This window comes from Sceloporus occidentalis, unplaced genomic scaffold (genome assembly GCF_023333645.1).
Source record: "Sceloporus occidentalis isolate IW3139 unplaced genomic scaffold, rSceOcc1.0.p SCAF_1, whole genome shotgun sequence".
NCBI lineage: Eukaryota > Metazoa > Chordata > Lepidosauria > Squamata > Phrynosomatidae > Sceloporus > Sceloporus occidentalis.
In genome coordinates this window covers 75,311,978-75,329,844 of record NW_028316981.1, presented here as the reverse complement: position 1 = coordinate 75,329,844, position 17,867 = coordinate 75,311,978, and the positions used below count along the sequence as shown (strand labels likewise).

General features: G+C 41.6%; 1 protein-coding gene across 1 annotated transcript in view; it reads right to left on the bottom strand.

The window, feature by feature from the left end:
• The window catches only part of LOC149321617 (hepatocyte growth factor-like protein), a 41,162-nt gene that overhangs the window by 12,581 nt on the left and 10,714 nt on the right, over positions 1–17,867 (bottom strand). The window contains exons 7-10 of the mRNA XM_089525715.1: positions 16,418–16,538; positions 15,087–15,205; positions 7,220–7,379; positions 4,354–4,484 (exon numbers count right to left, since the gene is read on the bottom strand). Of these exons, the coding sequence (XP_089381841.1) occupies positions 4,354–4,484; positions 7,220–7,379; positions 15,087–15,205; positions 16,418–16,538 (531 nt within the window). The remainder of the gene's footprint in view (positions 1–4,353; positions 4,485–7,219; positions 7,380–15,086; positions 15,206–16,417; positions 16,539–17,867) is intronic.

Sequence of the window (17,867 nt, the reverse complement as noted above, 5' to 3'; positions counted from 1 at the left end):
GTCAAATCCTGGTCTCCTGCAACCCTAGTCCAATACTCAAACCTTTACACTACTCTGGTTCTCACTACTCCCTGCTCTGCATTATTTCATAGAACTCTCAGTTTTCCTTATGTAATCAGAATGACACCACCAGGGAAATCACAATATCTGAAAAAGTACAGCTATGCCCCTAAAAGGGAAACTACTCCTGTGAAAAGAGAACATGTTCAGTGATTGCAAAATGTTGACTGATTAAAAGGGTGTGTGTGTGTGTGTGTGTGTGGATAAAACAAATAATTTTTAAAAATTGGGTGGAATGGAGTGACTGGATTCCTGAAAGCAGCAATCCATACAGGAACATTTTGTGTTCTATTCCCTTTTTTATAAGCCACCTTAAGTTCCAGTCTGGGGGAAAGGTGGGAATATAAATAAAGTGATGGATGGACAGATGGAACATTTAGTTGCTGATTCTACTGATAAGAAAACTATCTCTGATATACTCTCCAAGGGCTCATTGCCACTGGCAGTTTAAATCGCTTCCTATTTTGCCCTTGCTATATTTTGGAACGCAATTCCAAAAGGTCCCTTGTTCCTACTATGAAAGGGGATTTTTTTCTTACCCCTGTGTAAAAACTTTGTCGTCCCCACCGGTAGTGCCACTTCCAAATTTTCTCATGTGTGATGTCAGCAGCAGCCCAGGCAGCCCGGCTTGGAAATTTGGAGGTGGGGAGTCAGAGGCTGAGAAAGTGTGACCTGAGGCTGAAGGTGTGTGATGCTGAGAGAGTGTGACCTGAGGCTGAGAGAGTGTGAGGATCAGAGAGCAAGGCCGGGGAGAACAGAGAGAAGGCCAGGGGGCACAGAGAAGACCAGGGAGGATGGAGAGAAGACTGGGGAGGCAGAGAGAAGGCTGGGGGCAGAGAGAAGGACAGGGAGGACAGAGGGAAGGTTGGGGACACATTTTTTAAAAAAAATAAGATTAATCACAAAATCAGTAGAATGGTTTAGCAACTCCTTGCCTTTGCAAGCAGTTGCTTGACCCATCTATTGATTTTGTGATTAATTTTATTTTAAAAAACAAAACAAAAAAGGCAGCACTCTGTGTGTGTGTGTGTGTGTGTGTGTGTGTGTGTGTGTGTGTGTGTGTGACATCTCTGGGGAGGGATGGTAAACACCCCTCTGCATTTGCCCCTCCACTCAGAATGAATCGATTCTGATCTGGCATTCCCACTTATTGGACAAGCTTCAGAATCGATTCTTCTGGGGGGAAAAAACCCTCTTTCAAACTACAGTGCGCCTGTGCCATGCGCGGATGCATTTTACACAGCTTCCAGCTTATGCAGAAGCTGCACAAGGAGTACAACAATAGCGCACACACCCATGGCGCACACACACCATGCCACCACATGCACACACACCATTATTTCCTATGGAGCTCGAGCATAGGTGGATTTTCCCTTATGGGGGGGGATTCGGAACTGTGCTCTCTAGAAAATCTGGGTTTTTTTGTGTTTGCCACTCTTTATCCCAACTGAAATTGATCCAATAAGGATCGGAATTGGTTCCAAGTGGGAACGAGGGTCATATCGATTCGGTGCAAATTGTAGTGGGAATGAGCCCCAACTGTCCTAATTTAGTAGGGATACAGGGGGTGTTCCCATTCGCCTATAAAGTGGATCATGATGCAAATTTAGGGGATATCGTTTCCACTGAAGCCCGAATTCGACCTGCATTGCCCCTGAATCGTTCCCATAGAGATTCGAATCTGAATCGGATTATCTCAAATAATTCGAATTATATGCCTATAAACTGGTATATAAAACAGTAGGTTTTAAAGCGAATTATTTTTGCTCCCAGGGTCCGATTCGCGGTATCCGAATGGGAACGAAAGGGTGTCTGATTCGGGAACCTGGAGATGGGAGGAGCAGCGCTCAAGGGGCTGGCCTGGAGGTGTCACACTCTTTGTTCTCTTTCTGCATCGCCAGCGCCATTTTCTTCAATTCGCATAGACTTTCCCCCTGTGGACTGCAACCTCCCCTCTGCTCCACATTCATAGACCGATGTGTGAGGAGAGCCATTGAACACCATTTTAAACTATTATTTTTTCTTTTTTCGCTTCTGCCTGAGCACCTGAGCAGCAGATGGGCTTTGCAATACATGCCTGCTTGATCGCCCCCCAGACAGCCCAGGGAGCAATGGGGGAAGCAAAGAGATTTGGTGGAATGGAGGCTCCTTCCAGAGGAACTATGGGACGACAGCAGACCCTGGACGCCCGGGGATCTGAGGGGAGGATCAAGCTTTCTCTTCTCTCTTCCCCAAAGAGTCTCTCCCCACTGAACCCCGCTGCCTTCTCCTCCTTGATCCGATTTGCCAAGCCTGAGCTTTGGATGCATAGTCTCTACCCATTGAACCCCGCTGCCTTCTCCTCCTTGATCCGATTTGGCAAACACACACTCACGCACACTATTTAGATAGATAGATAGATAGATAGATAGATAGATAGATAGATAGATAGATAGATACCTATATGGGGTTTTTTTGTGTGTGTATGCATGTGTGTGTGTGTGTGTGTATTCATATATAAACATGTGTGTGTGTATATCCAGGGATCTGAGGGGGGATCGTCTTCTCTTCTCTCTTCCCCAAAGAGTCTCTCCCCACTGAAGCCTGCTGCCTTCTCCTCCTTGATCCGATTTGGCAAACACACACACACACACACACTAGATAGATAGATAGATAGATAGATAGATAGATAGATAGATAGATAGATAGATACATACATATTTGTGTGTGTGTGTGTGTGAACGCACATATATATATATATACACATACGAATGTATATTTGTGTGTGTGTGTGTGTGTGTGTGTATTTCTAAAGTAAATTATAAAGTAACACATTTTTTAATTTACGAAAAAAAACCTCATCTGTAGTTCCAAACCCACTGTAGAAATAATAGTTTGAGACCCCTTAACCTGCCCTGGCTCAATACTAAGGAATTATGGGAACTGTTGTGTTTGTGAAACATTTATCCTCTGCCAGAGAGTGCTGGTGCCATAATAAACAACCATTCCCAGGATTCCCTAGCACTGAGTTATGGCAGTTAATATGGGGAGACACAGAAGAGGACGAATAGAGGCTCCTTCTAGTCTGGGGAGACACAACAGAAAAGCCTCAGATGCAGCCGGTTTCCACTGGCTGCCCCAAACTTCCCCCCCCCCCAAGACTTGTGACGTCTGAAGCCTAGGCACTTGATTGACAGCTTGCGGACACAAATGGGAACGGGGAGCAAGTTAATCCGCTTTAAAATAAAGCGATTTAAAGTAAATGGGAACGAAAACAGGGTCTAAACGAATCGGGGTAATTTGCCCCTTTTCGTAATGGAAATGATGGGAAAAATTCGAATTATTCCCGGAACATAATCCGAATCAGAATCGTGCCAATATAATCCGTTTTATCTGCCAAGTGGGAACACCCCCACAGAGCTGGTTAATCCCCTGTCCTCTCACATTCTCAGCTGTTTTTAAAATGTCCAAGCTGTTCTCTTCTTCTCCCACTTTCCTCCTTCATCCTCAGGTTGTTTCAATGGGTACAAACTGAGTTCAAAGTAAAAAGTAGTTTGCACTCAGCCAGAGAGACAAGATTTTTGCCCTTCCCAGTAAGCTCATTTGTTTTGTTTTGTTTTCCTTTTTTCGGGCTTTCCTATATCCAACACATAAAATTCAGTGTTTCTCTGCTTAAAATAGTAGTTTTCTATAATGTTCCTCATTAATAACTTTAGTTCTCTTGTTGCCTGGCCACATCCTTTTGATCATGCTCTGATGTTATTGAATGACATGTGTCCCAAATTTCATCTAAGAAATGTTGAATATGTTGAAATGTTGAGTAAGGGTATCAATATGGCAATCATGGGGCTCTCTCTCTGTTCTTCATACCCTCATATACACACCCACATGCAAATACATTTTTTCAGGATGCAGTACAATATATGAATGGTATCTGTCTCTGGTTCAATCCACACTGCAGAAATAATCTAGTTTGAGATCATTTTAACTGCCCTGGCTTGATGCTAGGGAATTCTGGGAACTGTAGTTTTGTGAAACATTTAGCCTTTTCTGACAGAGAGATCTGGTGCCAAAATAAATTACAATTCCCCAGGATTCCTTAGCATTGAGCCAGGGCAGTTAAAGCCGTGTCAAACTGGATTATTTCTGCAGTGTGGACTGGACCTGTGTCTCCATGTCTCCTAAAAATAATATCTATTAAAAGACTTCCACGAGTACAGCCCAGCCCGCAGGGAGAAGAAAAATAAAAGAAGCCACAACTGAAAGATTTGTACCAGATCCGAGCTGCAAACTACCAGTCCATCCAGCTCTCACCTTCCTCTTCCACATCATCAACACAACGCTTGATCTGGAAGCAAAAGGCCATCCGCATGTTGGGCAGGGTGGTGAAGCACCAGGGAGCCTCTGAGCCATCAGGATTCCGGCAGTAATTCTCCTTCAAGTCCCTAAAAGGTGCAAGACATATAATAATAATAATAATAATAATAATAATAATAATAATAATAATAAAATTTATTTATATCCCGCTTCTCTACAAAAAGCAATTGGGGCGGCTTACAAAGTTAAAATATACAGTCCAAACCCTCAACCCACCCCCCCTTAAAAGACAATTAAACAGTGTGGAATTAAAAACATAAACATTTTTTAAAAAATACAATAACTGTAGTGAAGTCGGAGGTCAGCAGTTAGATTTTCCTTCGGACGGCTGGAGAACTATTCAGGAAAGGCCTGCTGGAAGAGGTCCGTCTTTATAGCTTTTTTAAAGCTGTTTAGAGTGGTAATATGACAGATTTCGTCCAGCAGGCCATTCCACAATCTGGGATGGTCCTCTGGGAGGTCGTGGACAGCCTTGTTTTACAAGGCTGTAACAGATTTTTCCCTGAGGATCTAAGTGTGCGGGGAGGATTATATGGAAGGAGGCGGTCCCGAAGATAGGTTGGACCCAAGCCATTTAGGGCTTTAAAGATAATAACCAACACCTTGTACTGGGCCCGGAAACTGAGGGGCAGCCAGTGGAGTGTTATATGGTCTCTTCTGGATGTACCAGAGACCAATCTGGCTGCCATGTTCTGAACTAATTGAAGTTTCCGGACCAAGCACAAGGGTAGCCCCATGTAGAGTGCATTACAGAATTCAAGACGTGAGGTTACCAGCGCATGTACTACGGTCTCAAGGTCCCTGACTTCCAGGAAAGGGTGCAGCTGATAACAGGCGCTCCTGACCGTTGCATTCACCTGATTTGTCATGTGAAGCGACAAATCTAGGAGCACCCTCAGACTGCAAACACAGTCCTTTGAGGAGAGTGTGACCCCTTCTAGGACTGGAGGCTGTATCCCGATGCCTGGGTTCAGAGCCGATACCGTAAGTACCTCTGTTTTGTCTGGATTCAGCTTCAATTTGTTTCCTCTCATCTAATCCATTTCTTGAGACAGTCATTGAGAGGCGAGACACCATCTGAAGTCACAGCTGAAGACCGAGACATGGAGAAATATATCTGGGTGTCATCAGCGTACTGATAACACCACACAACAGCTTCATCAGCCCAGTTCCACAGAAGCACAAAGAGGTTCTTGGTTGGGCTCCAATGTGGATTGTAATCTGCATCTTATCAGATTCAGCAGCTCCAAGACAAGGCAGTGCATGAACATGTTAACAGCCCCTTGCTCTAACCTGCTGCTCTAGGGTGATCAAATGTCATAACCACAAAAGGAGGACAAGACACTGCAAAATGTAGAACAGTCAAGAAAAATATAGGCCATTACAAAATAAAAGCTAGAAACACTCATATAAATGTAACTTCACGCTTCTTAGTCATGCTCAAAATGCCACTTCAGCACAGTAATGACACTAGTTTTGGTGATGCAGCCTGGACTTCTAAAGGGCTTCTGAGGCTTTGGGCAGACATGTTTTTGCAGACTTGCCATAGTTAGCTATACTCCAGTAACATTCTGCAAGGTTACTAGAATATTCAATATATGGGGCTGCCTTTGAAGTCTGTTCTGGACAGTGTGCAGGACACAGCTGCCCAATTATTGACGCCATCATGTCACAGCCAAAAGCTCCAGCAAGATGCAGATATTGCTTTCCAATATCTTGTCCATAAAATGTTAACAGTCTCAAAATGCTTCCATTTCACAGGAACAACTTCTTGTCCCCCCCCCCCCCTTCACAATGTTACTACAAAATTCGGTTTAACACACCTTTGTGTTAGTAACCAATAGACATTCAATCTGAGATTTTAAAGTTGATGTTAGAAATCTGGATGTCAAGAGAAAATTAATAATAATAATTTTTAAAGTTAAATTTATTATTATTATTATTATTATTATTATTATTATTAAACTTATTAAAATTAATATATCAGTACCATTAATTTTCACCTGACATCCATCTACACACTCATAAACACACACAGAGAGAGCACAGTTTTCATCCTCTCTCCTAAAGTGTCACATAAAGTTCAATTATGAAGAAAGTAACTCAGCCACACAACGTTCAGTATATGTTTGAACAGTCTACTCTGGGCCTCTGAAAGTTTTCATTTCTTGGCAGAAGACTACAGAACTTTAAGGGCTACAGTGGTCCCTCCACATTCACTGGGGTTGAGGTGAAAGACCCCCGTGAATATGGAAAAAACACAAATAAAAAAGCACTATTCTTTTTACCTAAGAGAGCACCTCTTTAGGAATCTCCAGATCCCCCCAGTGCAACTGTATGGTCAACATCTGCCAGAAGCTGATCATAGAATTATGCTGAAGGACCTAGAGAAGTGTTTTCTCTAGCACCTTCTAGGTTCTCCAGCACAACTCTATTGGCAACTTCCAATAGAACTGCAAAGGAGGACTTAGAGATTCCTAGAGAGAACACATTAATCAAAACAGCAAATAATAAAATCCGCAAAAATCATAGCCACAAATGTGGAGGGCCAAGGATATAGAAAAATTGGCAGGTGCAGCTTCCCAGGATGATATTTATAAAGCTGCATCTCTTGAATATCTGTTAAAGATAAACAGCTTATTTTAGAGGGAAATTTTGATTTAGTACAGCCAGCTATTAGCCACCTTAACAGAGAAAGCCCTTCCAACTCTGGTCTCATGAACAATTTACTTCTGACAGATACTAACAAACATGCCTTTATTGCCTTCTTCTCCCTTGTCCCTGCCATTGACCCTACACTTACTTGCACTCGTATTTCTCAGGCACAAAATGATGGCGGTGGGGTGTCTGTGAGTCCCAGCGTTGGCAGGGAATGCCTGAGGTAGTGACATTCACCCGGCCTCGATAGTCTTCTCCTTTCAGCCTGAAGCAGTTAGTTGTAGTAGATGGCTGTCGATGTTTTTCTGCTTTTATGGATGCAAATGGAAGAACCCACACAAACGAAATTATAATTGTATCATTTAAACCTTAGCACCACAGTAGTGTGCATCAAAAATGAGACAGAAAATACAGCATATCCATCTTAAACACACCTCAGATATCTTTAAAAATAATTTCAGATTTGGACAGGGATGAAACGCAAATTTGGAAAAAGGGAACTAGCATGTAGTGTATATATTTTGATTATGTTTATTTTCAAATGATCTGAGGTTACAAAACTGGTATTTGCAGGATTATTGCAAGAGGGAGGAAAATCATCATACTCAGGTGATTTCAATAATGGCCTTTAGCAGGGCAAAATATGGATTTATGGGCCTCCCTAGTCTGGAAGAAAAAGTTTAGAGAGCTGTGAGGATAAAGTGAATGGTGGCGTGAAAATAAATTGATTTTTTTAACTGTAGGTTGCTCTTTATTTTCTTGGACCCTTTCTGACTGAATAAGTGTTTTAAGGATCTCTCAGGTTCCATATTCATTCTCAAACAAACCATGGTTGCATATATGCTGCAGAATTAATGCTGCTTGATATCAATTTAACAGCTATGCTCAATTAATTGGAATTCTGGTATTTGTAGTTCTGTGAGATATTTAGCTTTCTCTGTCAGAGAACTCTGGTGCCACAGCAAACTACAAACACCAGGATTCCATAGGATAGAGCCATGACAGTTAAAGTGGTGTCAAACTACATTAATTCTGCAGTGTCGCAGCATTCCTTGTCACAGCACTAAGAGACTGGGAATAAATCAAATACTCTTAAAACTTATCTTGGGTCAAAATATGCTTTTCTCTTGGTCTGGGTCCCTGTTGCCACCACCGCAGGTTCCACTGTGGTCCAAACCACAGTAACTCTTTTCAGCAACAGAGCAGGAAATCCCAACGCATCATGTTCCCAAGCAAAATCACTGGATAGCAATCAATATGCAGGAGCCGGGCGGCGGCGGCAGCGAGGGAGCGTTTGGGGCGAGGTGGGCCCCGGAGCCATCCCCCCTCCCACCCAGGAGAGCCAACAGGCGGCGGAGGCAGGGCTTTGCACAGGGCCCTTAAAAGGCCCAGGAAAACAAGCCACAGCGGCGGCGGTGGCGGCAGCGAGGGAGCGTTTGGGGCGAGGTGGGCCCCGGAGCCATCCCCCCTCCCACCCAGGAGAGCCAACAGGCGGCGGAGGCAGGGCTTTGCACAGGGCCCTTAAAAGGCCCAGGAAAACCGGCCACAGTGGCGGCGGCGGCAGCGAGGGAGCGTTTGGGGCGAGGTGGGCCCTGGAGCCATCCCCCCTCCCACCCAGGAGAGCCAGGGTAGTGGTAAGAAGCAGTAAAAATTGGGGGGACCTCTAGAAGAATTATAGTAACGATCTTGTCCTTTGGAACTTAAATTAGTTAGTCAGCCTTGCTTTTAGGTTATATTACATTTTAACTGTGAATAAAAGTTTTTAACATGAAACTACGGAAACGTCGCCGTTCTAAGGCCTCACATGACCTTGATAATAAACCCTCTAAACAAACTAAAATAGATTATCACTTTTCTAGCAGTCAAGGTGCCCCTGTCATTCAACATGATATTGAATTACATAATAGATATGGAATTCTGGATTCCTTGCAGGATGTGGACCTGTTAACATCGGATAAGGTCAAAAATAATGTAGTCCTAGAACACTTATCAACAAAATGCCCATGGAAGGAACTCCTGGCAAAGGAAGCATTTTTAATTTCAAAGACTTTTGAACTTTTATTAAAAAATTGTGCCTCCTTTAGTAATAAGCTTGAGACATTAATAAATAATATATCCAACGAAGAGAGAACAAACTATTCAAATGGACCTAATCTACATTCAATACCTCTTTATGATTATCCTAACCCCACTGATTTTTCTTCAGCTCTTCAAATTCAGTCCTCTCAGGTGATGCTAGCCATAGGATATAACCCAATCAACAAGGGTAGATGGTCCAATTTGTATAATATCAAATACTCCTTAAGCAAACTACTGGGTTGGGAATTTTGGAAGGTCATGTTAAAATCTTTTCATTTCCTACCAAGCGTAGGACATTATTCACGTTTAATCTTGACCTTCAATTCCCCAGCTGCTCCCAGTACATTACTGGCTAAAAAGTCCTTATTGATAAAAAATTATGACATACACTGTGTGAGGGTATATACCAATAGAGTGTTAAATCCTCTCATATCCCTCAAGGAAAGAAAATCTGAAGGAATGGTTTCTGATAATTCTGGACATATCTCGAAGGATAAACAAAATAATATTAATGAACTCAATATACTTAAGGATGAATGGTCTAAAATGTGTCAAGCAATTGAATTGGTAACTAATAGTCAACATGTAGCAGAAGCATCCCTATCTTCTGATACAATCCCTCCAAAGATTGATGATTGCCAAATCAACCATGGGAATAAAGTACAATTTATGAACTGTTCTGATACATCCTTATCATCAAATGCCCTCCAACCATCTAAAGAAAAGTTCCTAATTGACCTGGAAGTGGTGGAAAATGTGGAATCTCACCACCAAAATTGGGCCAAAGACTTAAGCGAGCTTATTTCCTTTAGTCCATACATTGATAAACCCCTCGACAAACCTCATGATAAGCTTCATCAGAATGACGATCCTGAGCTCAAACAAACTGAAGAAAAGGCTACGCAGCGACCCTCTAAACTCCCTGATACAAATCAATGAACGGTTACACCTATCCCCGAAGATTTAACAGCCAAACCTAGAATGACATCTCAGACCACTCCAGAAGAGACTTCTCAAGCAGTATCACTGACAAGAGACCTGTATAGTTCTAACTGGAATGGTTGTATCCAGTCAGATGAACAAATTACATCTTCAATTGTACCAGACCCTACTCAGTGACTGCCAGAGAGTGCTCATAAGAGCTCCCCAAGTTTTACGTTACTTTCATGGAATATTGCGGGTTGGGGAAGGAAAAGTGGTGATGTAGATTTTATTGAATATATCAATAAGTTTGACATTGTCTGTTTACAGGAGACATGGTGTCAGTATGACATTTGCTTACATGGATACATATCTTTTTGCGTCCCGGCAGTAAGATCTGGTAAAAAGGGACGATATAAGGGAGGATTAGCTATTATGATAAAAATAATTAGTGGCCTTCAGCATGTAATTTTAACCCCGTGTAAGGAGATTGCACAAGCAATTCTTCTCCAATTCGAGTCTGTTAAAATAATATTAGTTAATATTTATATACCAGCAAATTATAATAATTTAACAAGTTCAATTTATTGGGACTACCTATCTAATTATATTGATGAGTTTACTAACAAACTTGATCCTGCAGGGTGTTTATTGATGGGGGACTATAATGCTAGAATTGGCCCCTCAAATGACTATCTTTGTGAGCAGTGTATGCTCGATGTAAATACGCCTCCATTTCCACTAAACCTCCCCCGAGTTAGTTTGGATCCAGTTACAAACAAAAATGGGATTCTTCTGGCAAATTTCTGTATTACCCATAATTTATTTATTCTAAACGGTTCAGAGTACTTTCCAAACACAAATGGATTCACTTTTATAGCTACACGAGGGAGAAGTTCCATTGACTATGTATTATCTAGTCCAGTTTTGTTGAATTTGATTACAGCCTTTGAGGTTTGCCATAGGACAGAAAGTGATCATATGCCACTAGTAGTTTCTATGGTATTACCCAATTTAATTATTGCACCTACTATAAACTCTGAAATGTTTGTTAGTTATGAAAGATTAAAATGAATCTATTGGAACTCTCGAACAATGGAGGCAGTCAGTGAAATCTATAAGGAAGCTAGTGCCTTAGCGGTAATGAACGATCTAGCTAATAGCACCACAATAGAAAATGCCCTGGTAAATTATGGGAAAGCAATATCTATTATGAGCATCAAAACAGCTACTTATATAAATCCATCTAGATGGAGGAGCTCGTGGTTTGATAAAAGTTGCCTTATAGGGAAAAGGAACCTTAGACAAATATTCCAACTTGCTTTAGACAACCCCGAGGAAAATTTTAGTCCTTACCTAAAGGCCAGGGTAGAATTTTATAAGTACATAGAAGACAAAAAGAAAGCTTTTTATCAACAAAATTGGGCCGATCTTGATAAGGACCTGAAATCAAATGATTCCAAAACATTTTGGGTGGCAGTAAGGAGGCATATGAATAACGACTCAAATTTATCTTGCCCCGGCATTTCGCCCCAAATTTGGGTATCGTATTTTACAAATAAGATGCAAACTCAATCAATTGAAAATACTGTAGTAATTACAAACCCTTCTACTATCTGGAGCCCTGTTTCACCAGATGAAGTGTATCAATTAATTCTTAAACTAAAATCTGCTAAATCGCCGGGTTATGATTCTATTACGGCAGAGGTTTTGAAACACGGTTCAGAACTATGGTCCAAAGCTTTGGCAAATCTTTTCACCCTGGTAAACAACTCGGGGCTGATTCCGGCAAGCTGGAAAGATTCAATAATTATTCCTATTTTTAAAAAAGGTGATAAGCAAGACCCAGCTAATTATCGCCCGATAAGCCTGCTTTCTATCGTGGGTAAATTATATGACAGTCATTTAGCATTGAAATTGCAAAGCTGGATGACTACTCAAGCCATTCTGGGACCTGAACAAGCGGGCTTCAGAGGTCACATGTCTACCATAGATCATATTACTGTTATCTCATTTCTCATTAATAAATATATTTCCCGTCCTAAAGGGAAATTATATGCTGCGTTTATTGATCTAAAAGCGGCATTTGACTTAATTCATCGACCTACACTTTGGAGTAAACTGGAGAGTTTATGTATAGATCCAAGACTTTTGTTTTTGTTGAGCCAAATTCATACCAACAATCGCTGTAGGGTAAAATTTACTAATAGTGGTCATCTAACTGACCCTATCTATTCAGGAATAGGTGTAAGACAAGGCTGTGTCCTAGCTCCTGATTTATTTAATTTATTTGTGGCAGATCTTCCAAATTTCATGTCATCGGTTGATACCCACCCTCCTATGTTAGGAAATCGCCCACTTTTAGTGTTACAATATGCTGATGACACTGTATTATTGTCGCTGACTCAGGTGGGCTTAAAGAGAGCCCTGAATAGATTTAGTGAATATTGTGTAAGGTTCCATCTACAGATAAATGTTAACAAATCAAAGGTCTTGGTATTTTCAAAAGGTTTTACTCCAAGGAAATGGAAAGTGAATAATCAATCTATAGAACAGGTAAAAATGTATACATATTTGGGCGTTCTATTCCATTACAATGGTATTTGGGTAAAGCAGAGAGAAAAGGCTGTTCATTCTGGGAAAAGAGCATTGGCAACGCTACAATCCTTTTACTATAAGAAGGGAAACCAAGATGTCCTTGCAGCCCTGAAAATTTATAAAGCCAAAATTAGACCTCTAATATTATATAGTATATCTGTATGGGCAACAGCTTTTAATAAGGAGGTTGAAAATCTACAAACTCAGTTCTGCAGGAAATTGTTATCTATTCCGCCATGTGTTCATTATTTAACGTTATATGACGAACTTGGCTTGGATTCACTGGAGACCACAGCCTGGTTGATGGCGTATAAATATTGGCTTAAAATTCACTATAGACCAAATAGATCTAGTTTAATCTGGTTTCTTCTATCTGCTAATTATTATACTATTTGGTCAAAAACCTTTGAAGATAATCTAAAACTAAAGGGTTTAAATTTGGACTCTCTACTCCTATTGACGGAGCAGGAGTGCTTCAAGACAATTAAGGATTATTTTTTGAGTTGGGAACATAAGAAAATTTATTCTACCCCTCCCAGAGTATGCTCCCCTTTTGTATTTGGCATTCCCCCCTGTTGTGGTGAGATACCAAAGTATTTCCAATCATTGTCCCTTCAGGCTGCGAGGAAAGCCTTCCTCTTTGCAAGACTGAACATCCATCCGTCTTGTGTTACTAAGGGGAGATATATGAAAATTCCATTTGCTAACTGTTTATGTATTTGTGAAGTATCCCCAGATACCCTACAACACATTGTCTTTCTTTGCCCATTGTATCAAAAACCGAGAAAGAAACTGATGGAAACGAATTACTGTGTAATGGATATAACTTTAGTGCATTTATTGGAGGATTGTAATGAGCAGATTACACGATTGATGGCAAATTTTCTAATGGAGGCAACAAAAATTTGGTATAATTTGAACAGCGGTAGTGCATAGAATAACCTGTATAAGGAAGGAATTTTAAAGTATCTATGTAAATAATTTTAGTTATAATTTTAATTGTGTATTATGTTTTTGAGATGCCTAATAAAGGTGATGATGATGATGATGATGATGATGATGATGATGATGATGATGATGAAGAATATGCAGGAGCCAGTTTCTTGGGAGTGAAAGTAGAAAGGTGAAAGACCCTGTGAGTTCTGGGAAGGGCAAATGGGATCCTCACTGCAGGGAAGCTGCCTTAGAGGCTCCTGGCCCTGCTCTCCTCTCCCTTGCAGTTATCTGAACACCGAGAGGAAAGAAGCAGTGGCAAGAGAGAAGAAAAAGAGCAGAATTCTCTCTCTACCTGCAATTCTGAGCAGTTCTACAGATGGAGCCTGTGAGTGGACTTGTACCATTCAGGTTGCAGCCTATAGATTTTGTTAAATTTATATATCAAAATATTTCTATCCCACCCTCTATCCAGAGATCTCAGTTCTTCTTGCCCAAGGACTCCCTAAAATATATAGGCAGCTCTGCTGTTCAAAATTCTTAAGAGATTACTATATGTGGCATTTAAACCATGAATACAAATGGAAAAAAGCAGCTTTGGCAATACGTATCACACAGTACCACCTCTGACTGGTAGCTGCTGTGTCCCTGAAGCATGGTTAGGGTGTCCCTTTTCACTGAACAAGGAAACTTGTCCTAATTGTACTTATCCCTGGTAAAAAAATTGTCAGGGCAGTTGTGATATGGGCAGACACATGGCATCAGTGTCTCTTCCTGTTCCCCTCCCTTCCCCTTGCTATTCCCAAGCAGCCTGACTGAGGGTTTTTTTCTATTTCTTTTCTTTTTCTTTTACTTAAATCACATTACCAGAACTCTGGAATTGCATGAAAAGATTTAAATAAAAATAAACTTTAAAAAAAATCCAAAAGCACGCTGGATAGGGCATAGGGAAGGAAGGTGGGGTTATGGGGAAGAAAGTACAATAGCAGAAGCAGCCCCAGTTGTGCAATTGACAAGTTGTGCAATAATGGTTACTCTGAAACCAGTATGTTTCCATTTTTATTAACTGACATGACTGCAGTGAACATGGGTCATACGGTAATGTCCTTAGATTAAGAATGGGTGTTAAAATGTACCAAAACTACTCTTTCATAGAAAAGGGTCAGTTACAGAGAAAGGGATGCAGGGCCATCTTTCCACATTCTATAAACAACCTGGGACACCTTGTACTCTCCCATTCCCACCCCTTGCCACTTTTACAGAACAAACTAACCCAAAGTCCTCAGAACTGAATTGACTGCCAAGTCACAGCAACAGTGTCAGGATTACTTTTATGAGTCAGTAGCTAAGCAACACCCAGCAGGCAGGGGCCCAGTCTAGTTTTTGGGTTTACCTTAGCAATGCATTCCTCAGCATGATGCCATCCCTGCCCACTCTTACCCGCATGTTTCATGCAGCCTTTGGAACCTCAGGAGACTTACTGCACTTCCGAATGTGGCAATATTCCCGCTCCTTGGTAGGATCTGTGGTGTAACACCAAGGACGCTCAGAACTGTCAGGATTACGGCAGTAATTGTCAGCAAGGTCTTTCTCGGGATATCTTTTAAAAAAACAGTGGAGAGAAGGGGAGAAATACCCCGATGAAAACCATAACCTGAAAGATTACTTTATGGACTACAAGGCTCCAGCCAACAAGTAACTCTGCAAGCTCCAGCTAAAACTATTCTTTTGTAATTTCTCTTTTCATTCACTTCTAGAGCAGACATTCATCTGCACTTCCCTGAGGAAGAAAGTAAAATGGGCCCCTCTCCCTGCTTCATATAGAAAAGGAAATATTCTAACACAGCTGATTTGGTCAGGGTGTCCACCCACCTCAGGATGACCATTCCTATCCTTCATTAGCTGGCTTTTCACTTTGCATGAAGTCAAATGAATGAATACAGCCAAGCAACATATTTCACACCCACATATGTAGGGAAAGTATATTCTGAGAAGAGTCAAGAAGTAATAGCATGACAAACTGTCAAAACAGATCAGAGACCAGACTTACAAAGCCTGATTATCCCAAGATGCAACAGGAAAATCTCTGCACAGTTAAAGCATTATGGCAGGATACAGACCGCCCAAAAAGGGTGGTCTCCTGCCGCCCTGGTTTGTTCCGTGGGGAAGCTGCAGCCTCCAGACCTCGGGGCTTCCCCACAGAGCAAAAAGAACCCACAAAAAGCGGGTTCTTAATGCAGTGTGTTTGTGATGCCACAATGTGCCAATGGCGCACTTGTGGAATCAGAAATGCACCGGGACGTGCAGGTGCTAAGCGTCCACTGCATCAAAATGGCGGCACCCGTGTGTACAGGGCACCGCCATTTTGATGCCCCCGTCATGTGCTAGGGGTGAGGCCAATATTGGCGGTGCGCCCTTGGCCAACCCCTAGCACAGGACGGGGGCACACTATTTGGCGGTTTCTATCGCGCCAAAGATTCCACTTCAACTGTCATGGCAACATCCTATGGAATCCTGGAGTTTGTAGTTTGGTAAGGTTTTAGAGCTCTCTGGCTGAGAATTCTAAATCCCTTCCCTAAACTGCAACTCCCAGGATTCCATAGGATGGAATCCTATGGCAATTAAAGTGGAATCAGCTATAATCATGTAGTATGAAAGAGCCCCTGGGTTGCATGAGGTAGACTGCCATGTCTAGTAGAAAGCTACATGTTCAGAAATGGACAATCATGTTATAACATGAAATATCCTTTCACCCACCCTACTCTTAATATGCTGCCCCTGAGTATGTTACTCAAGAACTGGAACTTCGTACTTGTTTGGCAGGAATGGATGCTTATGAGGATGCTGCAGATCCCAGCGCTGACACTCTATGCCAGTCTCAGTCTGATCCACAAAGCCCCGGTAGTCCTCACCATTACAAGACATGCAGACAGCTGCAAGGGAAAGAAAAAAGTCACTATGCAAGATGTGGAATAAGGCTCACCCAGTACCTTATTGAGAAGTGTGGCAAAGAGAGGACACATCTGCAAAACTACTGCTCTTGATAAAATACTGGACAAATCCAAACCAGACATGAGCAGACACTGAACAAACCTAGAGATCAGCCCTTTCCTTGACAATGTCAGGAAACAGCAGTACATAAACACATATGCACAGAGAGCAAATGATACAAGGAGAAATTAAACGTGGAAAAAGTGTGAGCAGACACAAGATAAGAGCAAACACCAGATTACAAAAGCAGAAACAAGCTAAAAAGAGGCAACAAGCACAAATATGAGAGCACATCAGACAGAAGCAGATACAATCAGTGCAAACTCATCCAAATACACAGGCATGAGACACCACACAAACACAAGGTGATGGGAGGAGACACTAGACAATACCAGAAACCAGATATGAGGTACAAGATGATTAGAGTGCTTTTGCACAGTAATTGCCTCAGTAGAGTAAGTGATTTGTGCAGTAACAGATGCTTACTGCATCTTGTTTCAGTCTGTAATAAATATATTGCTGCAGAAATGAGGCAGTTTTATCTCTCCAGAAGTTTCTGACACAGTCCCTTAGCTCCCGGCAATATGGGTGGGGCAGATGAGAGTTATAGGGTAAAACATCTATGAGGCCAAATGTTCCCCATCTCTGCACTGTGATCAGTGAGGCTAAATTTCAAGCAGGGAAAAAACTGGCTTGTGTAACTATAGAATATCAAATTTAAAACCAGTGTTTGCATAATCACAGCAAGTCAGTTCTGATCTACAGAACCAGCTCTCTTGGCCCACAGCAAGAGGGTTAACTCAGATTTTCCAAGGTAGGGAACAATAGCATCTCCTTCCTTCAGAAGCAAAACAAAACCTGCAGCTCACCATCATCTAGGAAGCAACTGATCATTCTCAAAGGGCAGTCATGGGACTCTGGAAGGTGAGGGAAGAGTCTTTGCTATAAAGCCAGTCAAGATGTTTGCCAGATATGATACATAGCGCTAGTTCTTGGGATGATCATTCTAGATTTCTCCATTCCTCAGAGATGTTAGGGAAAAGCAATCAATTTTCTTTTCCTTAAGTGTTGAGACATTTGGGAAGTTTACTACTCACAATGATGGCAAAGTGTGCTACTGTATGAAAAAAGTTATGGAGCTTCCCAAAAAGCAGTGTAGTCTTCTGAAAAGTTGATCAGCTTTCCCACAAAAGCTACAGACCTTTACAAAAAGACAAACAAGAACATTGCATAACTGCAAACGTTTTTGTCTCCTAATAGACAGAGGAGAA